At 42.8% G+C, this 26,416-nt stretch overlaps 1 protein-coding gene across 1 annotated transcript; it reads right to left on the bottom strand.

Moving 5' to 3' along the window:
- Window positions 1–3,987: 3,987 nt before the first annotated feature.
- On the bottom strand, window positions 3,988–24,630 carry LOC147613311 (uncharacterized). Its single transcript, XM_086782597.1, has 11 exons — window positions 24,245–24,630; window positions 23,584–23,860; window positions 12,928–12,971; window positions 12,658–12,799; window positions 12,367–12,508; window positions 11,557–12,230; window positions 11,066–11,441; window positions 5,722–5,959; window positions 5,468–5,629; window positions 4,888–5,385; window positions 3,988–4,797 (listed from the first exon to the last, which is right to left on the bottom strand). Exons 2-11 carry the CDS (start codon window positions 23,765–23,767, stop codon window positions 4,489–4,491), a joined length of 2,769 nt encoding a protein of 922 aa, XP_086638723.1. The 5' UTR covers window positions 23,768–23,860; window positions 24,245–24,630; the 3' UTR covers window positions 3,988–4,488.
- Between the last annotated feature and the right edge of the window lie 1,786 nt (window positions 24,631–26,416).

Here is a 26,416-nt window from a genome sequence, read left to right as displayed (position 1 = left end):
AGATACATCCAAGGTACTCAAGAGTACAACATCACTGATACGGTGATCCTTTTTGTACATCTTAAAGAAATAATTAAATCCTCACAATATACATCAATTATTAAAAGAGAGACTTGAAATTGAATTAAAAATCAATTAACGTGACTTGTTATCATTAAACAAAGAAAAATTAAATAAATAAAATAGCAAACATCATCAAAGGTTATGGTAGAGAGTACCACACAAAGAAGAACAACAGACTGGGTGCAATCCCCCCCCGCAAACGTGTGTGGCTTCACTCCCAGACGTGGTAGCCAACATGAAGCTTTTGCCAAAAATAGAGCTCTTTACTTTTTACAAAAATGACCAATCCTTCTAGAGGATGTTCACACACATCTAGTGTGTACCAAAAATAATAGTGAAGTTTTAGTTCACACACAATACACCCGTGCACATTAGTGTACATAAATATTCAAGTACAAATAAATGGCACGCGACCAACCAAAAATAATGAAGTATAACTCATAAATGTCAAGGCGATATAAACACCCATGCACATGAAAAAATCCACGCAACACCTCGTTCGGTGACCCTTGCACACTCATGCCTATGCGACACCTCGTTCGACGACCCTCACACAAGTACGATGCCTCATTCGGCATCCTCATACTCATCACCTATACTCATCAACAAGTCAACATGTTAGGTGAGGCAATCAAACACCAATATCAACAACACTAGCATGGCATTTCCCAATCACAGCATACATAGCATAGACCCGCAAAGCATATGCCAATTGCACTTACAATGTAGTATTTAGTATGACATCACTCACGATACTAATTGCAAGCATGGCACAATGGCCGGATGGGCATCCCCAATAGACCATAGAGGGCCAATAATGTAACAATCACCTATGTTGCGGACAAGACCCTCAGTGGCTTTTGTGACAAAGATTGGGCGAGTGATTTGGACACTAGGCACTCAGTAACAGGGTATTTTCTTTCTCTTGGTTCAATTCTTGGATTACTTAGAAACAACCCACTATTGCACTCTCATCGAAAGACACTAAGTACAAAGTTGTATTCTTTGAATCATGCGATGCATTATGGCTGAGGAGGATTCTCCATGATATGGATGTGGTGCAAAAGCAGCCTACAACGATGCTTATAATGCTGCAATGTAACAACCAGAGATGCATATCCATTGCTCGCTCCATGCTCATACAAAACACATGAGATTAGGAGGCTACGTGATTTAGAGACAACTTAGATTAGATTTGACACTGCCAAATAGGCTACATGTTGTAGTGGACTGCACACATGAAGTAGGTAGACTTTATTCTTGGACAACATGTCCTAACATTGTCGGGATCGAATAGGACCCAACATGAGCTCGAATGACACTTACCAATCTCTAGTTCATCTTTATTGGTCAACAGTCTACACTGTTGGGCGGTGGCACTGACTATGACCACGAACCTACATGGTCATGCCCCATGTATGCATGCCTATATAGATACACACAATGAACCCCTTCTCCACGCAATTTTTTAGTCATCATTGTGAGTTTACTCCCTACTAGCATACATCTTAATAGCTCCAGATAAGCCATCGAGTGTGAGGCTTTGACATCTATTGTATCACTTCACGACTACGGTATTCTTCTCTATCTCTGTTATTGTGTAATTTGAGTTTGAAAGTTGTGTTTTGAAAGATCCTACTTTTTGTAAGTCTTCCCTTTTATATACCACACGTTCTATCTGCTTACACTCTCCTCTCTCTCTTGTTGGTGACTACTCTCTCTACAAGTGGTGGCTTTAACATAAAGGAGGAGAAAGTCTTTATTAATTGTGTGTGTGGGTGGGGGTGGTTAGTTTTGTGTGTGTGTGTGTGTGTGAGAGAGAGAGAGAGAGGGGGGGGGGGAGGGAGGGAGAGAGAGAGAGAGAGAGAGAGAGAGAGAGAGAGAGACGCACACATATTCAGGTTTGATTAACAATTGAATACATCATAATCCAATTCACCACTCTTCTCCTGCATGAGAATTCAATTCACCACGAGTATTCTTCTCCTGCATGAGAACTCTTTTTCTTTAGAGAGAATATGCTTTACGTATTAACCATAGGCCAAACTAAATAAAGTCCAATCACCATAAATAATATAGAAGATGAGACCCTCTGATGAACACAAAGACTCCAAGATGTGATCGAGCCGAGTACATCCTCAGCAAATCCATCAATAAAAACTTTCCCAAGACGTGGTTCTTGAGAAAGAAAACACTAGAGACAATAAACCCAAGAACAGAGTCCAGCAAAAGAGGAACCTCCCATGATAAGAACCCAAAGAGGGCTATCACAGCAGCATTCAGTGCCAAGGCTATGGCAACAACACTGTGAAAAGGGCTTCAACAGTGGTTCCTTTTCAAGGTCTCAATGTAAGGTCCATACAATCACATGAGGATGACCATGGAGGGTCAAATTACCACCAACTGTAGCGTCCCGGCAGCCAGCCACAGCAACCTATCCATGTGTGATTAGCCACCTTCAAAAGTCACCAAGTAAGGGGCATAGTAGAATTAAACGACATGAGAAGAGATCATGTAAGATCATATGTAATGCTCCAACATCCAACATCTCATTTATGTGCAGTCTATTAAGCCCCCATGATGAAACTAAACCAACTACCGAATTCTGCTCTCTAGTGCTCCAGTAGATCTGTAACCCACCACAAGAGGAAGCCCAAATCTGCTGCAAAGAAAAAGGCTCTAAGTATGCTTGAGGAAGTACAAGCCCCTACCAGCAGAGTGTAGAACGCCTTATACAAAGGCTCAAATTTGACCATTTCCGAAGACTAAGACCAGGGAAACCCTCATCCCAACATCCAGCACCAAAGTAAGAATCAAATCAGTGAATGTCCACAGCTGTTCCCTTCCAGGCTCAAATTTGACTTCCTAAGACTCAGACCAAAGAAACCCTCATCCCAGCTTCCAACACCACAGTAAGAATCTAATCACTGAATGACCATTGCTATTCCCTTCCAAGCCAAAGATCTATGTTATCCCAATGCAAGAAACAAGGAGGGAGGCCTCATCCACCCCAAAAACAACCTGATCCGAGCTCCGTGCTTCATTTATCCATATGCCCTATTCTTTACACCTTCAACTTCTTGGCCAACAGAACCTGAGTTACTTGGAATATCTAGCTTCACATTCCCTTTAGTAAGTAGATCAAGCCCATGACACGCATGGAGATCCAGATGATGGAAAGGATAACCTTCATAGATCAATTCTTTGCACCAAAACGGGAGAGGCCTCTTCAGTTCCCTCGACGCGATTTTCAAAGCATAAACAAGCATTTATATGCCCTTTTGATCCTTCAATATCATATTCATTATGTTGTGTGGTTCTCCAAAAATACAAGAGGAAGGCTCTTCAAATTGTTGCTCAACACAAGAAATGTTCTATTTTATTAATTGCCAACTTCCTACAAGTAGAAAATGTATGTAGATAGAGAAATATAACCATATTACATATGGCATTGTAATATCTTACTGTTTGGTACAGTTTAAGCTGTATAAAATCAAAGCTACTTAGCTAGCAAGGTTTACCCTGAGTGGTTGCAACTAGGTATCGTCACCACAAGTCATAGGTTTAAACCGTAGCGCCTTAGCTCAAGAAAAATCTCTCTAACACAAAAACATGTGTAACTCACATTATTTGTGCTTTTTTCTTGTCACGATTATGTAGGAGAAAACGCACAACATTTCAACACAGGAAAACAACTATTACAAAAATATAACACGCCAATGTGGTCATAAAGCAAGATTAACGAGTCCTTTGAACTGCATACGCCAATGCTCAAAATATCAGTACATTTCTTAACACTTTCAAACATGAAAAAGAAGGGACTCATTTGGAATGATATGATTCTTCACAAGTTTTCGCCATTTTGGCCTACTTTACTATGCTTTTGTGTTTTAACGGTCATAAGGACACCCTTGTACACCCCAGTTTGAGCAACATGGTGTCGACTATCATTTCAATGATATGGAGAGGAACACCCTTGTACACCCCAGTTTGAGCAACATGGTGTGGACAATCAAGTTAACGATATGGAGAGGAAGACCCTATCCAGACACAATCACTAGCACATAGCTAAGGTGATTTTTTTTTTTTTAAGCAGCCTCAAAGAATCTTAGCTCCATGCTTTACCCTGCAGAGACTTGTAGCGTCTCATGGTTTGATTGAGAAACTTACGAGGCTTCTGTGTTGGTGGCCAAGAGCCATATTTTACAAAGGCTGTGTCATCAATACACAATTCAAGTATTTAACCAATTTCAACAATGTTACTCCATGTTAATGAACTTTTCATAAAACAAAACTCTTCAGAGACAATTTTCAAGTGAAACAGAGGGCATGGCCGTGGATTTTTTTGAAATTACTCAAACCTGCTGTTAAAACCCAGAGCATGAAATACCCTTTTTTTAAAGGGGCATACTAATGTTCCAAAATCTAGAAGCCATTCGCCCATGTCTGTTGAGCCCTCTGCGCTTGATGATAGGATCCAATTTGTGTTCCCAGAGCTCCCACAGAGCCCAGGGCTGGCTGCTGCTGCTGAAGCAATTGATGAGCACTTGGGCTGGATCCAGACTGTTGGGGATGATATAGATTACCATAGGCAGCTCCAGGATGCGCATGAGCAAGCAGTGACTGCATTTGAGAGTATCTCGTTTGTTGGTTTTGACCAGGTACATTATAATATGAGCTACCCTGCACTTCTCGAGCCAACTGAGTCTGAAGCCACACAGAAGGCCCTTCCATCTGCTCATGAAAAGCCAAAAGAAGTTGATTAGAAGCTTTGCTGTTACATGCATAGCTACACAACCTCAAAAAGCATTGTAAAGTACATACCTGTTGGCTAGGTATGTATACGTTAGTTTCTTTATACTGCTGAGATGCAGCATCATCAAAACTGGATGTGTTTCCTGCTGTAGCTGGAGGATTGACAGGAAATGTTCCAGGTTGAGAGTTCGTGTACCCTCCATACCCTAAACTGCTAGGTGCAATTGCATTATGAATCCCACCAACTATGGTCCCACCTGTCTTGTACTGAGGTACAGGATATTTCATGGCAGCTGCACCCACAGCAGAGGGCACTTGATGATAATTGCCTGTGCTTACATAGTTATGTTGATATGGACTCTGCAAGTAAGAAAACCCTGGAGGCATGTATTGGTAGCTGAAAACATTTGCAAAAGGTGCCAAGGGTAACCCAGAGGGTTGAGTTGCATAAGGGTGGATGGGTAAGGACTGGTGAGGGAGTGACATGGCTGTGGGAGTATCATTCACAGCCGGCATTGTCTGACCCCCCACTGAGTTGGAACTTGGAAACACCATGGCACTAGCAACCTGGTATAATGCAAGAAGACAGTCAGCTTCTAACGTGAACATCCATAGTGCCTGATATAGGAAAAGCTGATAAATCATTCACCTCCTGAGATGAAGCAGTCTGTCCGATAGTTGTGGCCTGTCTATTGTTTGTCGTCCCAAGCTTTCCGGCTGCAGTCGATGGCAAGAATGCTGAGTATCTAACATCTACCTCAGGGCCTGCGCGGAAGACTCCGCTGTAATAAGTTGAGTTATCGTAGGGTTGCTGCACAAACAAAAGAGGTAAATATTTTCCTTTGAAAAACTTGGCTCACTTGAAACTTCATCACAAAGCAATGACCCCCAAAAAAAACTTACCAGCACAGGCCGGAATTCCGTATGTTCAGCTGCATACTGGCCTGTATGATCTGAGGAGACAGGATTGATTTCTGAGTAGCTTGAAGGATAAGGATGTTGCGAGTTTTGCTCTAAAGTTTCCTCTTGCTTAATACCCATTGCATTGCTCAATGCAGTACCATCTGCAGTTGAGTCAAGTTTCTGTATAGAAACTGACAAACCTTGATCCAAGATAGTGGTTGAAGTTGTACTTGTCACACTGTTAAACCAAGCAATTACATAAGCACTTCTTCGTGATAGCTTACTATATAAAAGATTGTACAGGTGTGACCGCAGACACAATCCACTGTAGATTTATTTTTAATTTTTAATTTTTTCCTAGAAAAGATCCTTCTATTAGTTAGAACAAGCGTCCACCTGTAGGCCCTACGGGGCGTGCAGTGACAGACTCAACCACGTGTCCAAGAGATAAAGATATATATAGAGACAGCAAGGGGAGAGAGAGAAGGGAATAGGGATCTTGCACAATACACCACATTGAGCGGGGACACGCCCAGCCCCCTTTCAGGAATTTATTCAGGAACAATCCACGGGCACGCTAGCCAAGATCAATACAATCAATGAATACAAAACAAACGGATATGCCGATGTAGGATATCCAAGTCGACGTCAATGTCTAGGCACAAGATCTCTGATGCCGAGCACACCCCGAGGATGACCCACAAGTATCTCTCACCGGGCTAGTACCAAATCCAATGAATCCAAAAAGTCCATATCCAAGTCCAAGTTCATATACAAGTCGTATGCTGCAGCAGTATGGGCACCTAGGCTCGCCACCTCCACATGGTCTCAGTAGAGAGGCCTCAAATTCTCATGCTCTCTCACGGATGATCCACAGCAAACCCTCTATCCCACATGACATTATCCGAGCGGAGTTTGCTGCACCTCCTATGCTAGTAGAGGCTCTCTTCCAAACGATCCGCTTCATAGAGAGGATCAGAGATATGTCATTAGATCGACTCTCACATAGAGCTTTTGAGGCCTCCAAGCAACTCACAGAGAGTGGAGATAGGAGATCATGGTATTCACAGATGATACAGTGGCTCACTCAGCATGGTCTCAACATAGATCACTTGCCACTTGTCCAGTATGATATACATGCACCACACATCCAGCTCTCTCACAGTGAGAGGAACACAGTCCTTCGGCAAGATTTATGGCACTCAGGAGACTTGGATTACACCCAGTTCGCCTCTACCGCCGAAGATGCTATACTATAGAGATCAATTTATGCGTATCTCAGCGGATGGATTCATTCAGCGACCCAGATATATGGATGTGTACATGCCTCACATTGCCCGAGTAGCGATTGGCCAGCTCAGAGTGTCATCACACCAGCTTGAGATTGAGGCAGGTAGGGCAGCACGGATTCCTAGAGCAGAGAGGATATGCAGACTATGCCAGGAGGAGGTTGAGAGTGAGGAGAGCATTATGTATGCAGATGCAAAGCATATAGTGTCATTAGAGAGAGATACACCACCATCTTCAGTGGACATCCCTCACTCCGCCAAATCATGGAGTCTGCAGATTCGACCAGTTCTTGCTAGAGACACAACGCCACAGAGAGACACTGCTACGGACTCATACCACAGGGAGACGTGGGCGACAGCTCCAGCTCACTGATTTCTTCCAAAGATCTATCCCGGTGCCTACCCTGACACAAGAGAGGGTTACACTTCAGCGCGCTGCGGACCTCTGAGCCAGACGGAGACCAATAGCACCAGGCTACCAGACTCCCAGACTACATCAGAGGGAGATCACAGAGATACGGGCTCGACATCAACACCATATCTAGGAGCTGCTCGCTCACTTACACTCACACCCGAAGATCATGCTCCGAGGGATTTTTGCCTCCCATCGCCTATGTATCACATATTACACCCCCATTATGGTACTGGTTGGAGCTAGACAGATCTGCATTGCATTCTTGTATACCCTACGCATATAGGTTGCATACTGAGCCTCTAGCAGTAGTGCTCCATCCATCCATCACCCCCCCCCCTAGCTCAGTACTTTCATAGTTTATTTCATGTTCATTTTATCCTTTTTTTTCTGGACATCCAGAGGACATTGACAGTTGTACATTGATTTGTCACATAGGTCGAGTTCGGCCTCTAGTAGACGTTAATACAGCTTTCTTTCTTTCTTTCTTCTTTCTCTCTCTCTACCAATCTCAGCAAGCTTCTATCTGTAACCAGTCCCTGCCAAAGCTAGGCAGGTTCAGCCTACGCACCTACGCACTTGCTTCTGCCCGGATATCACCCCATGTGTGTGCTGCCTAGAGCCCAGCCTGACTAGCTGCCCTGTCTTCACACATGCTTTTTGAGTTGGCTCGGTCCACAGATGCGACCCACCTGTGCACTGCTTTACCGCCCGACTTGTGCTTGTTGCCAAGCTTCTTTGCCTGAGATTTTCTGCTCAAGGCTCAGCCTCTTGGCCTGGGTGAGCCTAGCCGCCTTGGCTGGCTGCCCAAAAAGCCCTCTAGCCGGGCTACACCTAACCAGTGTGCATACCAATTTTTCCTCCATGCATACATGCTTTTTGCACATCCATGCAAAAAGCTTTCATGGCTTCCATACCATGGATAACCCAGTAACCAATGTAAGGTCTTCACTAGACATCCCAAGGATTATATCTGATATAGAGCCACGAGGATGAGGATTAGAGACACAAACTTGAGAGACCCTAGCGAGATTTCCATTGGCCTGACGTCATACACATCACATGACCACGATGGATTGTGGCTAGCAACACACCACCCAACCATAGGTTCAATACCTCGAACCAACCCTGAGCCCGAGGTCAGAATGCCACGAGCCTACCAATCAGCGATGACCCCAACCGAGCGTCCCATACCACCAAGCCTTAGCCACCCACTAACAACTCCATGGCCACGAGATCTTGCATGTTTCCTTGGTAGCCCCACGCTACTGTGTGGCTCCTTGATCTCGTGTCTAATACGTGACTCTAGGTCCCTTATATAATTATAAGCCTGCTATAAGTGGCCTACTTCTATTTATAAAGCGTTCCTGCTTTATTTATAGAGGTCGACTTAGAGTGTCCAATTGAAGCCCTTTCACAAATCTTCTTCACAAAATCTTCAAGGGACACTTGTAGCACGATGTCTTAAGCCCATAAACATGAGATTAATCATAGTATGCATACATTAGTCTCTCTTTGACCAAAATGACTGTTAGAAGAGTGCCCAGCATTGTAGTGACTTGTACATGCATTCTATTGAGAAACCGACGCTGCAAGCGGATTCACAGCACCCAAAAAACCCCTAGAGCTGAGTTGAATTGTGCCGATTTGGTTGCATTGAAGCACTAGCTCGATTTTGCCCAAAAAACTACGTTTTTTTTTCAATCATCTTTTCTCAGCACTAGCGTGTGCTAATCCCATCAATTGAGGCTGCTGGAGGGTGCGCCTATGAGCAGAGAATAAGCCCTAAGTTGAGGTTTGCTCAATGATTGGGTGTAGAGAGAGAATTCATGGCTACAATGGCAAGGGGTAGAAAAGGAGATGACCAAACTAGTAACAAATGATGAAAAATGAGATTGGTCATTAATCAAGATTAGGGTATGTGAAGATGAGCAAGGATTAAGCATGAATCACCGAGAAGCATGGCTCTGATACCATGTTGGCAATCATAGGATCAACCATGGAGCTATGGAGGATGAAATCTCTCCATGGTTGTGAAGTGAGAAGAAGAGAGAAGAGAAAGCTTGAACACACAAGAGAGAGGAAGTTGGGCACAACATAAGGTGATTGTATTATGAATGAGATGAGATGAAATGAGCCACCAAGTACAATACCCTTTTATAGACATCAAACCCCATCTTTTGACTCTAACTACAAGATTGTTCACACCTAGAGTGTTCACACTAAGTTGGCTATAAACCTAATGAATGGATGCCCATATCCCCAATGTCACATGGTATTTTGGTGTATTTCTAACAGACCCACTACCCTAGCGATGTCACGTAGTTGACACCCGGGGAGTCTCAATGACCTACCAAGGGTAACTACTGAGCACATGAAGGTGTTGTACTCTTTGGGAAGGCCCAGAAAAAAATTGTCACCGGGAAGCCAAGGAAAAGTACACATAAGCAGTGCATTGAAAGAGCAATGCCAAATGAAGAGCAAAATGGAAACCTGTAAGAAAAACGAAGCCAGGGGGGAGGGGAGGGCTCAGAAAGACACGGGGCACGCAGCAGGAGAAAGAGACTGGGCAGGCAGGCACCGAAAAGCAGGATGAGAAGAGGGGGGGAGGGGGTGTGTGAGGCATGCAGAGGAGGGAGGGGGAGGGGTGCAAAGCACGCAATAAGGGATGGAGGGGCTGTGCAGGGGGGGGAGAGGGGAAGGGAAAGGGGGGGGGGGAGTGTGCAGGGAAAGGGCTTCACAGGGCAGCGCAGGAGCTCTGCTCCTAAAGTACAACCAATGGAAAACCAGGACCATACAATCCCAGAACCGACAGGGGTGCACTTTCTGTGTAGATGCCCACTCACTGTAGATTTATTTAAATGGTCAAGCTCAAAAGATTTGATAGGGAGAAGCTTTTTTGAAAAAAAAAATCATTGGGCTTCGAGTGACTATAAATGCAATCTACCCAAAACAAAACAAAAAACAAACTTTGTTTTCCCAAGGCATTATTTTAGGAAACCTGTGGCTTGACCACGGGCTCCCACACTGGTAAGAATGCAAAGGAAAGTTGCTTCCCAATAATTGTAAACATTCCCCAAAGCTTCACAAAGTGTGGGTCACCTCCCACAGGCTCTCCCAAAACCCTGGAGTAGACCACGCCCTAAACAAGAAGATGTGCCTCACCTCCCATAGCCACAAGAAGCCTCGAACAACCAAGTGAATGGTTATTGCACCACAAGCGATTGCTGTGAACTGTGTCTGTGTTCTAGAGGAAGTTCACCATCTGATACCATTGGAGCTTCACCCTCATGAATTACAGTGACTATCTTTTCTGGCACACCAGATATACACTGTTGATTTGAAGTCGTATATCCGGGTTCAATGACTATAAGGCATTGCCTACAATAAGGCCCCTAAAGCAAAATTAGTTAATAATACATGGGCTCATTGGACCACCTGGTTTCCAAATTAATCAGAATGTCCTCAGTGCCCTGGAAACCTAATGCAAGGGAGGACCTAACAGCAGGCCAAGAGGTGTAGTCAGTGGAGAATGAGTTGATTGTCTTGAACTCCCAAGGGGGGGCAAGGAGAAACAAAAGATATATGAGTATTCAAAAGTAGTTAATTTGTCATGTTCCATTGTCAAAAACAGAATGCTGACCTTGCTGGAGTTGATTCGCCCACAACTGCTGAGTCATGTTCAGCAACATTTTCAGCAATTGACAAAGGAATGCTCTTCTTTTCAGTTATGAAGGTTGAAGGAAGACCTTCAAACCCTGCATCAAAGCTTCCAAAACTCAACATAGTACAATCTGCTTCTGGTACCCTTATATGATCAGGAATGATCACTGGATGGTTATCTTGCACACTAAGCTCTTGTAGTTTAGCAGTAGCAGCAGAAAAAATTCCAACTTCTGTAGAAGCTGAAGGAAGGCAGGATGATACTCTGTCTGGAACTGTACAGGCTGATACAGCTTCCATGGCAGGAGCTTCCTCATGTGTCATCCCTTGTGAGCTCCAATCGACACCTGTGCTACCTGCCAAGTCAAAAACAAGAGGCTTGATCAGGCAGTTTATTTAATAATCAAGGTATATGAAGCATTGCCCTGCCACACATTCCCTAACAGATTACAATGACACAAAAAAAAATACCTTCTTGAATCTCCACAAACTGTTGTGCTTGATACACAGGAACAGTACTGAACTGGCTCCCCAAACCTCCTGCCCGTGCCTCAGGTGATTCCAGTACATGACTTTGGCCCTCCGAAAAAGCACTTGATTTCTGAACTAGTCCATCCAGAGAGGGGTTTGTGGACTGCAGCAATGGTAATGCATCAGCATGCTTTTCAGCAGAAAAAGGTAGAGTGCTGTTGTTTGCTTGCACGTAATGAGCAGATGCATCTTGGAGTGCAAATGTTGATCTATCACCATGAAACTGCTGATTCACTACGGCTCTGATTTCTCGTTTCACAACACTAGCAGGGCTTCGTGTACAAGGATCCAATGAAGGACTCAGCACAGGATCTGATGCAGCCAAATACATACGTGGTACTGAAAGCTGTTCCAAGCTCGTAGTAGCTGGCACTGCAGTAGGGACAACATTGCCACTTATTGTTGCGCTCACTGTGGACTTTGCTGTATGTGCACCACTTGACTTCAGCATATCAGCTATGGTAACACCGCCTGATCCTGCAAGCCATGCACCGTGAAGAGCTGTTGAAGTACTGGATACTGAACCCACACGCCACGCTCCTTCGAGACTCGGTGAAGGTGCTACTTGTAACAAGTCTCCATTTGGAAGTCCAGGAGAAGGCAAATCATTGTTGCTGAAATGCATCATTAGCACAGTGAGTATGCATGGCAGGTATGTTATGTGTACATGTCTAGTGTGTATCCACATACACACATACACATGACAGGAGACAGGTGTGTGAAAAAAAAGCATGTGATGGACCCACTTACAAGTGATTAGTGAATGAACTCTTTGGTTGGACCAGTTGAGAATAAGACAAACTCCCCCCAAAGGCTGGGCTCGGACCCTTGATACTTTGAGGGATCCCATTTTCCTTAGCTGCTGCCATCTTGCTGCGGACACCGTTTGCTTCTACAAAGACATAGACACAACAAAATCATTAGGAACACACACACACACACACACACATGATTCAACAACTAGTAAGGTTTGAAAGAGGGTATAGAAGCGTCAGCTTTCAAGCATAGACAGGAGGGCAAGCAATGCATAGATATTCATACCACTTGTGTTGGCTCTAGGTAATGAGGTTCCTTTACCAAAACCACGGCCTCCAGAAGTTCCCGTGCTCTTCCCACTCCTGCCAAAATTTCCAGAACTGCCGGACCCTTGCCGGGCATCTGATGCATCTTTAATATTTCCAGTCTACAGCAAGAGCAGTTCAAAGAGTCAATTAAGCATACAGAAGAATTTATGACCTCAGCTTTTGTGCATAGAATATTCACTTAAAGTAGTCTATTAGGATTCAAAAGGCTATGGATAAGCTGAAATACCTCTTTCTTTTTGTCCCGCTTCCGTTTCACGACAAGAAATTTTCCTGCATGATTCAAGATGGAAGGTTACCATCATAGCCAAGCATGGCTCAAAGCATATCCCTTCTGATGCAATAATATGCGCAAATGAAATCACAAAATGCACAAGGAAAGAGGTATGCAAGCAATTAATAGCACATAAGCAAAAGAAGCCACAAAGTGTGGCCAATGGGTGTGTGGTCTAGCAGTCAGGCTCCCAAGCATCATCCAGGCCATTTGCGGCCATAAATGTACTGCCTTCCGCTTTCGGGTAGCCATTCAAGTTGCTAATACAGAAGGATCTACTCAAGGGGAGAAAAAAAAAATGCCCCAAATTGTGACATGGATGCCAAATTCCTCACTACCTAAAGGCTGTCTCATCCTTCATACTTGGAGAGCATACTGCACAATGTTAATAAGAGTTAAACTTGGTGAATGGGTTCAATTTGTGCTGCCAAGAAGGGCTACATTGACGCGCGCGCGCGCGCGCGCGGGGGGGGGGGGGGGGGGGGGGGGGGGGGGCACGATGGAAACAGCTATAGTGGCCTTGGAAGCAGTGCTAGTTTGCAACAAATCATCAAACAGGACTGCTCGAAAATGCCTCATAAAGTAGGGGCTCCTAAGAGCACCAATGATCTCCCTGGATCTTTTGCTGAGCATGAATAATGTGAATATAGAGACAGCTCCTGTTACATCGGACAAACTAATATATCCACCAAAGAAGCGTTTGCATACATCTGCCCATTGATGTGTGAAAAGCACAATATAATGAACTAGAATATCATTAAAAATATTCCCACCAGAAGTTCCTCCCCAACGTGCCGTTGGCGCTGGAAGCCAATGCCTTTTTTTTAAAAAAGCATGTGGGCACTGGGCACCACCGACCACAAAGGCCCTTGACCCACCCGTTGATAGGCAAAGCAGCAAGTTACCCTCACGACCAAACCAAACAAGGAGGGACAAGAGGAAGTAGATGAAGAAAATGAGGATGCCGATGGTGCCAACCACCCTAAAGTTCCTTTCAAACCAAATATAGGTGCATTTTCTTCCTGAACACATCCCGTGAATGCTCAACAGGAGGACAATTTTCTCATAGGAGATGTCCATATTGGTGTCATACAATACAAACAGCTGTGCTCCGATTCTATCAGTGCATTGTAAAAGAAAGGCAACTTCATTCATGATAAAAGTTAATGCCCAAGAGCAAGTAACAAACACTCAAGACTAGCTCCCCTGATGAAAGTCTTGAGCAATAAAGCCTCAGTCCTGAACCACGTTTTGAGCCTTACACTCCTCCATCAAGCCTTCAAGAAAAACCAAAACAGATTAGGTAAACAACAGGGAACAAATCCCAAGCAATGGATCCTCCAACTTCTCACCTCTGCAGCTTGGAGCATCTTTGTTGCCCATAGGAGCATAGTTTTGCAGTAAAGGAGTTAGTGGATGTAACAAGCAAAAGCTTCGGGGGAGATCGATAACTTCAATGCTCAAAAATCAGCACACTTGTCGCGATAAAATTAACGCACAAAACTGAATGTAGATGTGCAGAAAAATAGAGAGAGAGGGAGAAGAGGACACAGTATTGGGTCCCGAATACCCTTTGTAGGGCCCCCACCACGGATGGTGTATTTGCTTTTATTAGAATGATGTAAAACTGAAATAAAAGACTGAACCTGAACCTTCTTGGCTGAGGAGAATCCTCTACCCTTGACCTTCAATCTTTCACCCCTTTGTGTTAGCTTCTCCTTGGCTGTCCTGGCCCTTTGATTAGCTTCATCACTTGGTGAAATATGAGATGATTGGACTGAAAATATACTATGGGTATTTATACCCCTCCAGGGTGCTGGTCGGCTGTAATAAAACCAGGCGGCTGATTTAAAAAGCCTTACGACCTGAATAATCAGCATTTAATGCTGGAAAACCTGCGCATCACACAAATGAGGGCTGGCCACCATGCGCTTCTGTCTCTAGCTGCTGGGCAGCCTGTGTGGGCCACACTTGGCCGACAGCCCTCTAAGGGCTGGATGCCCTGTCGGTTGCCTGTCCACGTGTCACCAGCCTGGACATTTTCCAGTATGAAAGGGGTCTGGTGGACTCCAAAATGTCTAAATATTTGGAAAGTACAAGCTTTGGGAATGGGGGATTATCCTAGAATAGGAAGGACCACACTCCTAAAATTTAGGAGTTGCTATTTTTGGCCCGACTCCAATGGAAATTCTGTTTGCGTCATTACATCTGGAATTGAGCTGATACCAAGAGTTGGCAAAGGGCCTATGACAGAATGCCTACCAGTTGGGATATTTTTAGAGGTAAAGTTTATGGAAGGACCCATCTCTTAGATTGGGACATGTGGCAAGAAAGTGGACCAAAGTGAGACAAGTGGCCTGACACTTGTTAGAAAGTGGATCAAAGTGAGACAAGTGGCCTCACATTTGTCACTTCAGCTATTGCGTGGCTCTCCACTTGTCATTGTAGCCTTCTCTTGCCATTTTAGCTCATGGGAGGCCCAAATCTATAAATTGGAGCCCTCTCTCTTCATTAATAGACTCTCTTGCTGCACACTAGCCTCTACCACCGTTACAGGCTGCCCTAATGATGGCTACTCTCTTTCTCTCTCTCTTGAAGGCTGCCCATGAAGAATACCGGCTGTTGGAGACTGTTTTGGAGGCTTCCATCGCGAAGAAATACTTAAGGCAAGGGTATTTAATCATTTATTATGATTTCTAGCCATTGTACTTGTTGTACCAACCCTTGTATCGACTGTACCAACTTCTGTACTTATTGTACCACCCATTGTATTGACTGTACCAACTTTTGTACTTGCTGTACCAACCATTGTACTTGCTGTACTAGTCACTGTACATGCTATACCAACATTTGTACTTGTTGTACCTACTGTACCAACCACCATATGGACTATACTAGCCATTGTACTTGCTGTACCAACCATTGTACCTGCTGTACTGGCTGAATGGAGAGTTGTACTTACTATACCAACTCTATTGCATGAAGACCCATGGTTTTTGGGGAAGAATCAGTACCCACACGGAGGTATATGGATTATATTGTTGGCTCGACATTTCTACAACCTACGTTCCGGCTTGGTTGCCTTGTGTTGGGCTGTGTTATGGCATTTGTATATGGATAATCCGGCATCTCCAATGGGAAGAGTAAGGCCCTCAAAGCTTGTACATGAAATTATTCTCCTCCTTGGGTAATAAAATACCTTCAGGACGCGCGGGGGGAGGGGTCGGCCCATTCCGGCCTCTATGCGGTGTCACACGTGAAAGCTCCATTTTCAGCATTTGTGGATGTTTTGTCCAACTTTTATGTTTTATGCAAAGTGATGATGGATATGTGTTAAGGCTGTGGCCATGTTTAAGTGTTTTAATACGCATTGATAGTATCAACAAGTGTGTCAAAGGAACCCTGGCTGACTCGTCTCGGACTAGGCTCACATGGGACCAGTTTTCCACCCCAGATCTTGCACCTTTTGTACAAATATGGCATCCAAGTGCAGGATGCACGTGACATCCCCTTTTGCTTAACTTGACGGAAGCTACATAGCCTCCAAATAATCCGTCAATAACGCCGGATAGTCATTGAAAAACTCTTTATCAAGCCATACCGTTTCGTGGGTCCCTCGGTCCTAAAACTTTGTGAGGGACTGTCTTTGCCTTTGGCTTGAGCCATGCTTGAAGCGGTGCAAAAGGATCTATTCGGAAACCATAACTTCAGCTTTATCAATGCTATCTGGTTCCACCTCTTCTTTAACTTCTGACGGGATCAAACCTACATATGGTTTTAACCAACTGATGTGGAACACATCGTGCATAGTCCAACTCGAAGGTAACTTCAACTTCTCATTGAAACCTCATTAATCTTTCTCTGGATGAGAAAAGGTCCGAAGCTCCTGAATGACAACTTTGGGCATCACTTGCCCACCTGTTTCAACCTTTGCTTCATAATCCGAAGATACACCCAATCCCCTTCCGAAACCTTCATATCCCTTCGGTCTTTACTAGCCTGTCGAGTGTAGGCCTCTTGCGCTTTAGCCAACTTGTCCTTTACTGACTCCAAAATCTCCTCATTAGACTCCGTCAATCTATTCGCTTCAGGTACTGAAGACAAGGTCCAAGTCAATAGCGACTGTAATGGTCTTCCAAACGTTGCCTTATATGGAGTCCTACGATAGATGAAGAAAAAGAATCATTCAAAACAACTTGAACTAAAGGCAAATATGATTCCCAGTTACCTTGCTGATTGTGGACATAACACTTCAACACATCATCAAAGGCCAATTGGTTGTAGATTTCTGTCTAGCCGTTTGTCTGTGGATGAAATGTACTGGAAAAATTTAATTTAGTACCAAAGTTATCAAACAATGCCCTCCAAAAATAGCTCGTAAACTTGGCATCTCGATCTAACACTATGGTTCTAAGAATCCCGCCAATCGGGTACCAATGCCGAATGAACAATTGGGCAACATCCTCGGCAGTCACATTGGCCCTGCATGGAATTGATGCGTGTGTTCCGAGAATTGGTTGGAAAGTGTGTTCATATTTCTGGACGACATACTAGTATTTTCAGCTACAGTTGAGCAGCATGACATTGATGTGGAGAAAGTCCTAAAGTTGCTGGAAAGCAACAGCTTTACGTCAATGAGAAGAAGCCAGAATTTTATTTCTTTGAGGTTCATTACCTTTGATATATAATTAGTGCAAAAGGCATTCGACTTGATCCGACCAAGGTGGCCAAGATTGTCTTGGGAAGTACCACAAACTGCTTATGACATCAGATCCTTTGTGGATATATGCCAGGCATACTCCACCCTCATAGACAAGTTTTCTGACCTCTCGACGAATCTCACCGATTTGCTAAAGGGTGTCAAGACAAGAAAGCAACGGATTCGAATGACTCCATGAGCGTTGGAGGCATTCAAGAATCTCAAGGTGGCTTTATCAAAATACAACTAAGCTCTTCTAGCTCCACCTTTAAATAGGTGAGCTAGTGGACCATAAGTCCATTCACACACACAAACCCTTCTCCTTCCCTTTTACATAACCTTCCCCGGTCTCTTAATACCCCCCCTCAATATACCAACTATGAAAAAAATTGGAATAGGTGGTATTGGACATAAGATGCCTTTATAACATTAGGTGTACAAGGTTAGGAATATAGGTGTGGTTACATTGAGATTTAAAACAATTTCTCAGTGGAGTTAGAGGCTGATACAAAGTTAGCCTCTGACTCTTTGTTAGGACATTTGGAAGTGATATGTCCCGTTTGTTTACACTTGTTACATTTCATTTTGTTGGGATATTTGATCCAACAATTATTTGCCAAATGACCCACCTTTTTGCAATGAACACATCTTACTTTGATCACTTGATGTGACAAAGCTTGTTCGATATTCGATGAAGTTGTTGCATTTGAAGATTCAGCTCCTCCCTTTGGCCTCTTTTCTTCATCAAGACAAGATTGAATGACTCCTTCAAGGGTGGGATTAGGTATGTTCTTCAGGGTGGTAACTACGGTGAGGTACACCTTCTTGACTGCTTTTAGCAAAACAGCCACTGCATCGTCTTCATCCATTCTCGCATTCACTGATGCAAGTTGAGCCATAAGGCCCTTCAAGTGAGAGATGAAGGCTCCAATGCCGTCTCCCTCTTTAAGTTCCAAGCTGAAAAATTCAATTTTAAGTGAGATCTTGGAATTCTTACCATGAGCTCCATAGAGTTTGTCAAGCTCATCCCATTTCTCCTTTGTAGTCGCGGAAGCTCGTCCACATGGTGAATGAGAGCCTCATCAAGATAAAGCATGATGATGGCTTGTGCCCTCTCATCATCTTCAATATCTTCAGCCTTAGTTCGATCAATAACCTTAGTGCCAGAGATGAATGGCCAAAAACCTTTGGACATGGTCTTGTACTTAACAAGGACTTGCCAAGTGTGGAAGCCCTCTCCTGAGAACTTCTTAATTTGGGTGTTGTCCTTTGACATTGGGTATTGAAGGAGATTACTAGAGAGTAATGGGCTGATTTATGAAGAAGAAAAAACCAAAAATTTGTGATGTTTTGGCTTAAGTAGAAAGAGAAAGACTTATGAGAGTGCAACAACCCTTAATCAAGCCATGGATGTTGCATAAAAAAGGAGATTAAGATCGTGAAGCTTATGGTTTAGCATTTAGGGTTTATGCCCAACCACTAATTCTAATGGAGATTAGCTTCATTAGTGTCAAAGAACACTTTGTTTGGTGATTAAGATCACCATTAGTGTTTAGCAACACTATTAGTGCTTAAGAGCACATTTCTAGCGTCTAATGACACTTGCATTGGTGATTAAATTCACCATTAGTGTTTAGGAACACTCTTAGTGTTTAGAAACACTTTGGAATGGCTCCCCTTTGCTGGATTAGTAGCTTCATTAGTGTTAATCAACACTATTAGTGCTTATAAGCTTTGAGAAGCTTTGTGCACCTGAAGACGTTGATGAAGCTTGATGGCAATGAGGCTTATGAACACCTCATGGTATATACCCACAACATCAGAGAATCTAGAGCAAAACACTTCAAGAAGCACTTAAGAGATTTTGAGCTAAGAGAAGAGAATTAGTGCAAAAAAACCTTTGGTTTTGAAGCTTTAATGAAAGCTTCAATGACTACCAAGGGAGCAACCTGGTTTTTTGACTGTAGCACACACGTAGTGCAGCCATTGGGACTGAGATTTGAGTTGTAGATAGTTGAGGCTATGGGCTTCAAAAGCCCTAAGTCCACATAGCCTATAATCGCCTACAGACGGAGAATGGCTGTACGACAGCAACAGCTGCTGCAGATTTCGTGCGCCGGCCTACTCAGACATTAATGTCGCGGCCTCCACAGGTTAAACCTGTCAATTGGTAGTACGAAACTGAGCGCTTGGAGGTCTTCTTCAAGTTCTTAGTTGAAATCACGCCGAGACTAGGTCTCCTAAAGCTGCTGGAGGGCCTCCACTGGCTGGGGGTAGATGAGATACACTCTAAAAACCACTTTTTTGACCTATTCTACACCTTGCAAGTTGCCTAGCTCTAGATACCATGTTAGAATTTCATGGTGCTCATGCTAAATCAAATATGTGGAGGAGAGAGACTCACAAAATACAAGAAAAGATCTTGCTTATTAAGTTGCTCAAAATACAACTAAGCTTCATGCTCATAAAATGCCTTCTAGCTCCACCTTTAAATAGATGAGCTAGTGGACCATAAGTCCATTCACACACACCCTTCTCCTCCCCTTTTACATAACCTTAGTCTCTTAATAGTCTTTTCAATGATCCACCAATGGACAGCTGTCCCCTTCAAGAACATGCTTGCATGACAAATTTTGGACTTCTCAGTGAAGTCCTCATCACTAAAAGCAATATCAAACTGTGCCACAAAAGCTAGCACTTTAGAGGCATCATATTCTCCATGAAAGGCATCAAATTTCACGGACTTATCTCTTGCCTTGAACTCCTTGAGCTTCTTGGGATGAGATACATGTTCTTCTCTTTTTCTCTTCCCCTTATCCAACGAGGCAGCTCTCTCTGCATGAGCTTCATGGGCAATGATAGTTGTTCCACTAGCCAAAGTGACATGGGTCTTTGGCCCGACACGCCAGATTTCTCCACAAGGGAGTGAAAACAACCAAAAAGAATGGATTCATGTCAATGAAGAGGTGTTGGACAGAGTAGCCCTAGATCACAAGCTCATTCCCAGCTTCACTGGGTGGACACCCGCCTTTCACTGGTCTTCCAGGACCATGCACCAACAAGCATGCCCGTATTGACGCAAGCCAAGGAGTACACCGCGAAGGGAACGTGGCCTGGTTCTCCCCAATGAGCGTTGCTCCCAAATTTCCTGGTGAGTTTAACCTTCACTGGCTCTCAGAAGCTCTGAGAGCGCGGTTAACAACACCATACAAGAAAATACACTAGCAACACCAAGAAGAATTTTCCTGAACATGGCCAGCATATACACGCCATGCTCCTGTACTACACAACTTAAAGCATTTCCTGAATTTAAATTAGCAATTTTCATATTTATTCAAATGAGAAAAAGAATAAGAGAGTACAATCCAGATACAACCGGTACTATTTGTCGCGCAGGTACAATCAAGCACTTTAGGTTCTTATCAAGTGTGCAAGTACAACCAACCAAGTACTATGCAGGTACCTGTACTTGCAGTAGGTACACCAAGGCAACCAACAGGTACAGTAGGTACACCAGGGGCAGCCAGCAGGTACTGTAGGTTCTCCAGGGACAACCAGTAGGTACTGTAGGTACTCCAGGAGCAACCAACAAGTACTGTAGGTACTGTACTTACAATAGATACAATGAGTACACCAAGGCAGCTAGCAAGTACAATAAGTACACCAGGGACAACCAACAGGTACTCTAGATACTCCAGGGACAGACAGCAAGTGTGAACAGCAAGTACACAAGGAACTGGTACAGCCGTGGACAACAGGTACACCTGGGCTGGTACAACCATGGACAGCAGGTTCAGGCGATTGACAGCAGGTACATGCGATGGAGAGTAGGTGGGTACAGCCAGCTATCTTCAAGCGTGGGCAACCGTGAGGAGGCAAGGGAGAAAGAAGAACCACCAATCCACCACATGGGAAAATTTGAAGAAATGTTCCATGCAAAAGAAAGGCTTATCCAAGGTTATAATACCTTGATACAAGATTTATACTTATAAACACCCACACTAGGAAGTAAATGTCCAGCCCAACTTTAAGTGTGTGTGAACACATTAGCTTATAACAAATTAAGGTTTACTCTAGTTTATGGATTTCACCTTTTAAAAAGGGAAAAATGAATATACTTACCACCTGTTCACACACCACACCACCAAGTCAACAAACAACATTCCACGGTACACTGAGGGCGTCCTCGTCCAGTGTACTGACACGGCATAACAGGCAGACACACGCAAACAAGTCATGCAAAAACAAATTTACGCATGCAGGCATAAATGCATGTGCACAAATAGTGGATGAAATCTCCCTTATGCAACCTCTATGGTGGTAGCGGATCATTTGGGTCTCTATAGAATCTGACAAGATAAAAAGAGATTCTTTTAGAGGGAGATATAGAGAGATGTACATGCATATATCATAAAGTGTTTACCGTGTCAATTGACCAAAGATCCGACACATAAGCGAAGAGGTTTACATCAATCCTTACCTATTCTCGAGAGAAATGGATACATGTATCTATGGATTTTGTCATAAGACTTCCTCGCACAAAGAAGAATTCGAACAGCTTGTATGTAGCAGTGAATCGGTTGACAAAAATGACACAATTCGTTCCTCCCAAGGTCACTTATACAACATCTATGATTACAAGATAATTTATGGAGTTTGTGTTCAAATTGCATAATATGCCTCATCAAACTGTAAGTGATCCAGATGCCAAATTCATGGGATTCACTTTGAAAAACACTATTTGAGCTCATGGAGACCAAATTGACTCCTAGCATCGTGTATCACCCAAAAACAGATGGACAAAGTGAGAGACTCAACAAATGTGTAGAGACATACTTGAGACACTTTTGTCGTGACACTCAACATGCATGGGATAATTGATTACCTTTAACGAAATTCGTTTACAAGAATACAAATCATATAAGCCTTTTGAGACCACTTATGGATACAAGGTGAATGCACCAATGGTGATTAGCTAAAAAAAGATTGCAAATTAAAATGTACAAGAGAGGTTGAGAGAATGCAAACTCTCATACAACAATGCAAGAACAATTTGAAGAATGCTCAAAGAAGTATGAAACAATATGCCGATGTCCATAAGAGATTTATGGAGTTTCGATGTCCATAAGAAATTTATGGAGTTCAATGTGGGTGATTGGGTGCTTTTACGCATACCAAAGTCAAGATATGCATCTCTTAAGGACAATAAAAACACCAAATTGACACATAGGTATAATGGTATGTACAAGAGTTGAGCTAATGCTACCAACAACTACACGCATACATGATGTATGCCATGTCTCTCAATTGAAGACATATGTGGAGTCAATAGTGGAAGTGCAAGATGAGTTATCTTCCATGAACGAGGAAGGTATGATCAAATATGTTCTGAAAAAAGTATTGGACACTAGAGAAAGTATTACGTAACCGTTCTTTAGTGGAATACCTTATCAAATGGAGGGATTTACCCAACGAAGAGGCTTCATGGCAAGCCGACTAAGTTTTTAAAAGATGTAAGGAACTTTTTGGATGCATTTAGTGAAACAAATAAGAAATAGTAACATTGATTTAAAAAAAGACCAGAAGAGTTATGTGTAATTAGGACTTAAAGTTATGTTATATACTTTGCCCATGTTCACACTTATTGCCTTGGCCCCCACATTGAACCATGCCCATAGTCCCTTTTATTTGGCCCATTGTCAATTTGATGCCTTAGCACTTCATTGCAAAATGTACTAGCACATCCGGGCAGAGCCTTGGAAAGAGGCCCATCTTTACAACAAAAAAATGTTGAAGCATCAAGGTTAACAATGATGTGGGCCGTGGCATTACATGGACAGAAGATAAGAGGACCTTCGGACACAGATAGCCAAAAAAAGGAGAGGGAGAGAGAAAGGGGAGGAGAGAAGTACCTTCGCTGAGAAGCCTTTGCACAGTTTCATCAGGGTCTCTATTGCACTCCTTCAGCTTTGCATAAATCTCCTCTTCGCTGTTGGGGACGACCTCCTTAAGGCTAGACACCAGCTTTCGGTCTCCAGCTGGTATGGCGGATCCACCACTGCCCCCCGCCTTGCTGGCCGCTTTGGGGCCACTCATCCTTGTGTTACACACTGCTGCCGTACAGGGCCTCCCACACCAAGTCAAAAACCAGCTCAAAAACACAGCAGAATGTGCCCTTCTCCCACGAACCTGCAAGAAAACCAGAAAAAAAAAACGCTAATTTCATGTCCCTTCATGTAGCCAGGCAGGAAAGGCGCATTTCTCTGCAGAAACCCTATTTTTTTCCTTTAGTGCGCGGAAGCCCTCGTCTGCGCCATTAATTCTACGCTGAGCACAAACCGTGATTTCCTGAGCAAGAACTCCTTTGCAGCAGCAAAAAAAACCCTAATTTTCCCTTTTAGCGACGGCTAGAATGAGCCGATTCGACAGAAACCGGCGTCTTTCTTCGCAACTCTGAAGAAAAAAATGCCGCGAAAGCGGTGACACTCTGCGCGGCGGTTAGAAATGCGGGGGAAGCCACTAAACAGGCAAGGAAACGCAGTAACAACGCAGGAGAAAAGCATCGAAAAACACCTTGAGAAGACGATCCCAGTTGCAGAAGACGAGCCCCGAAATGCTCCTTGGAAGGCTACGCAATCGCCCAAAGAAGAAAAGAGCGAGAATCTCGTAGCAAAACAGAATGATGATGATTATTTATTGGCGGGAGACCTTCAAAACCATGAGCTTCACTCAAAAACCAGAGTCATATACATAGGCTCCAACTAATTTTGACCCTTAATATGGTCTAGGGTTGCATTAATTAAGTAACTAAATATGGAGAAGTAATTAATGCTCGATCCAGCATCCATTGCCATTAATTAATTAATATGCATCTTATAAGTTGAAGAAGGTCTCTACTCATTTATCAATCTGTTCAGTGTAATCTACAATTCATTTTGACTGTTTTGCAGCATGGGGTCAAGCAAACGGTCTAACGTTTCATCAGTTATATAATGGAGGAATGACTAAGTTTGACCGAGATACCTTCCTAATCATCTTGGAATTCCACAATTAAAAAAGGAGGAGTATATATCTCTCATTGGTTGATCAATTTGAGATTCAAATCTAGTGTACATGTAGGGCTTTAAAATTTTATCAAATGTATCTTCCAATGGTTTTACAGGTTTAAAAATGAGGACTTAATCTTTCACAAATTGTGACATTTGAGAAATATCTCGTCTCGCTTTAATTGTTGCAATCTACAATCTATGTTCTAGATGTTGATAATTTAAAGGTTGACTTAAAGTGATCATATCTTTTGTTGGGTTTCAATGATTTATCAATTTATAATAAACCCATCATCTTGAGCTACCTCTACTTCATATGCTTAGGAAGGGTTCTTCCCTTTCTGAATTGTAATAGTGATTGATCTCACAACCCACTTTCTATCTCCAAATCAAAATTTATAAAATCATTTGATGAGAGATGTCTAAGGTGAAAAAGGTTAGGTTTTCCAAGCACAAAATAAGCATACATGTTTTTACAATCATTTCATGCGAGATGTCTAAGGTGAAAAAGGTTAGGTTTTTCAAGCACAAAATAAGCATACATTTTTTACAATCATTTCATGAGAGATGTCTAAGGTCCAAAAGGTTAGTTTTTCAAGCACAAAATAAGCATACATGTTTTACCATACCAAAAAGTACCTCTCATTTACATTGATCAAACCTTGTCAAACTCAAATGGTGAGTTGGGCAAATTCACCTTACCTTCATCTCTTTATTCTTTTTTAGATAAAGTACTTAACTGTGTTACAAATTGACATGCACATGCCACTTCAACCATATATCCATAATCATGAATGTGTCTTGAATAGATTGATTCGTTTGGAAAGTTTTTGAAAAATACGTGTAAGCCTAAACTAGGGACACTATACATTTTTCAACTTTTTCAAGCATCTTCAAATAGAATTAAAGATCTTCTTTACTGCTCGTAAACAAAGGAAATAGCATTTCGAATGTGAAAGAGAGTTGACCTTTGGACCATTGCTCTCAAATAATAGATTTTATTGTAGCTTCAATCGTTTTTATTGAAAAAACCATATGGCCATATCTTGAGAGGTCATGTGTGGTGGGTTTGATACTTTATGTTCAAATGCAAGTACTTATGAGTAATCTAAGAGTACTAGTACAATACTCAATCAGTATGCATAACGTGGTTGGTAAAACTTGAAAATGATCTCTTAGCTTTGTAGAAAGTGAAATGAAGTCACCAAGCATTGCAAATCTATAGTAGTGGCCGTAGTACATATTCCTATCATGATTATATTTGCTTTAAATATGTGTATGCGTTGATGAGGTCATTTTCCATGTGACGTTATGCAATGTAATACTCTCAAGTGTTTTTCTTTTCGTCCTTTATGACTATTTGTCAAAACATGGAAATCCACAAATCACCTTTTCATCATGTTGATAATATGAAATGAACAAATTAATAGTGTGTGAGATGAATGGAGTTATCTAATCATTGACCTAGTTTGCTATGAAAAATAGAGAGTCTTGGTTGTGGAACTTGAGCTCTTCTATGGCATGACTTTGTCACTTATCATCACAAGTATCATGTTAGGTCCCACTCTAATCTTTCAACTGGTATTACAGCTTTATTGCATTAATGTGAGAGTTTTACCACTCTAATTGGTATTACGGCTTTATTACATTACTGTGAGAGTTTGACCACATCTTGGCTTAAGGGTAGTACCATTTGTGA

This window comes from Cibotium barometz, chromosome 44 (genome assembly GCF_041138505.1).
Source record: "Cibotium barometz isolate CiBa-2024 chromosome 44, ASM4113850v1, whole genome shotgun sequence".
NCBI lineage: Eukaryota > Viridiplantae > Streptophyta > Polypodiopsida > Cyatheales > Cibotiaceae > Cibotium > Cibotium barometz.
The sequence above is the reverse complement of the archived record's forward strand: the minus strand, read 5'-3'. Positions and strand labels throughout refer to the sequence as shown.

Bases quoted from the DNA above. Each gene is read 5' to 3' on its own strand.
- LOC147613311 (XM_086782597.1), bottom strand. From the start codon at position 23,767: ATGAGTGGCCCCAAAGCGGCCAGCAAGGCGGGGGGCAGTGGTGGATCC. The intron at 5,960-11,065 runs GTCAGCATTCTG...TTGGTTTAACAG, and splicing joins GGCGAATCAACTCCAGCAAG to TGTGACAAGTACAACTTCAA. The intron at 4,798-4,887 runs GTATGTACTTTA...TTTCATGAGCAG, and splicing joins TATACATACCTAGCCAACAG to ATGGAAGGGCCTTCTGTGTG.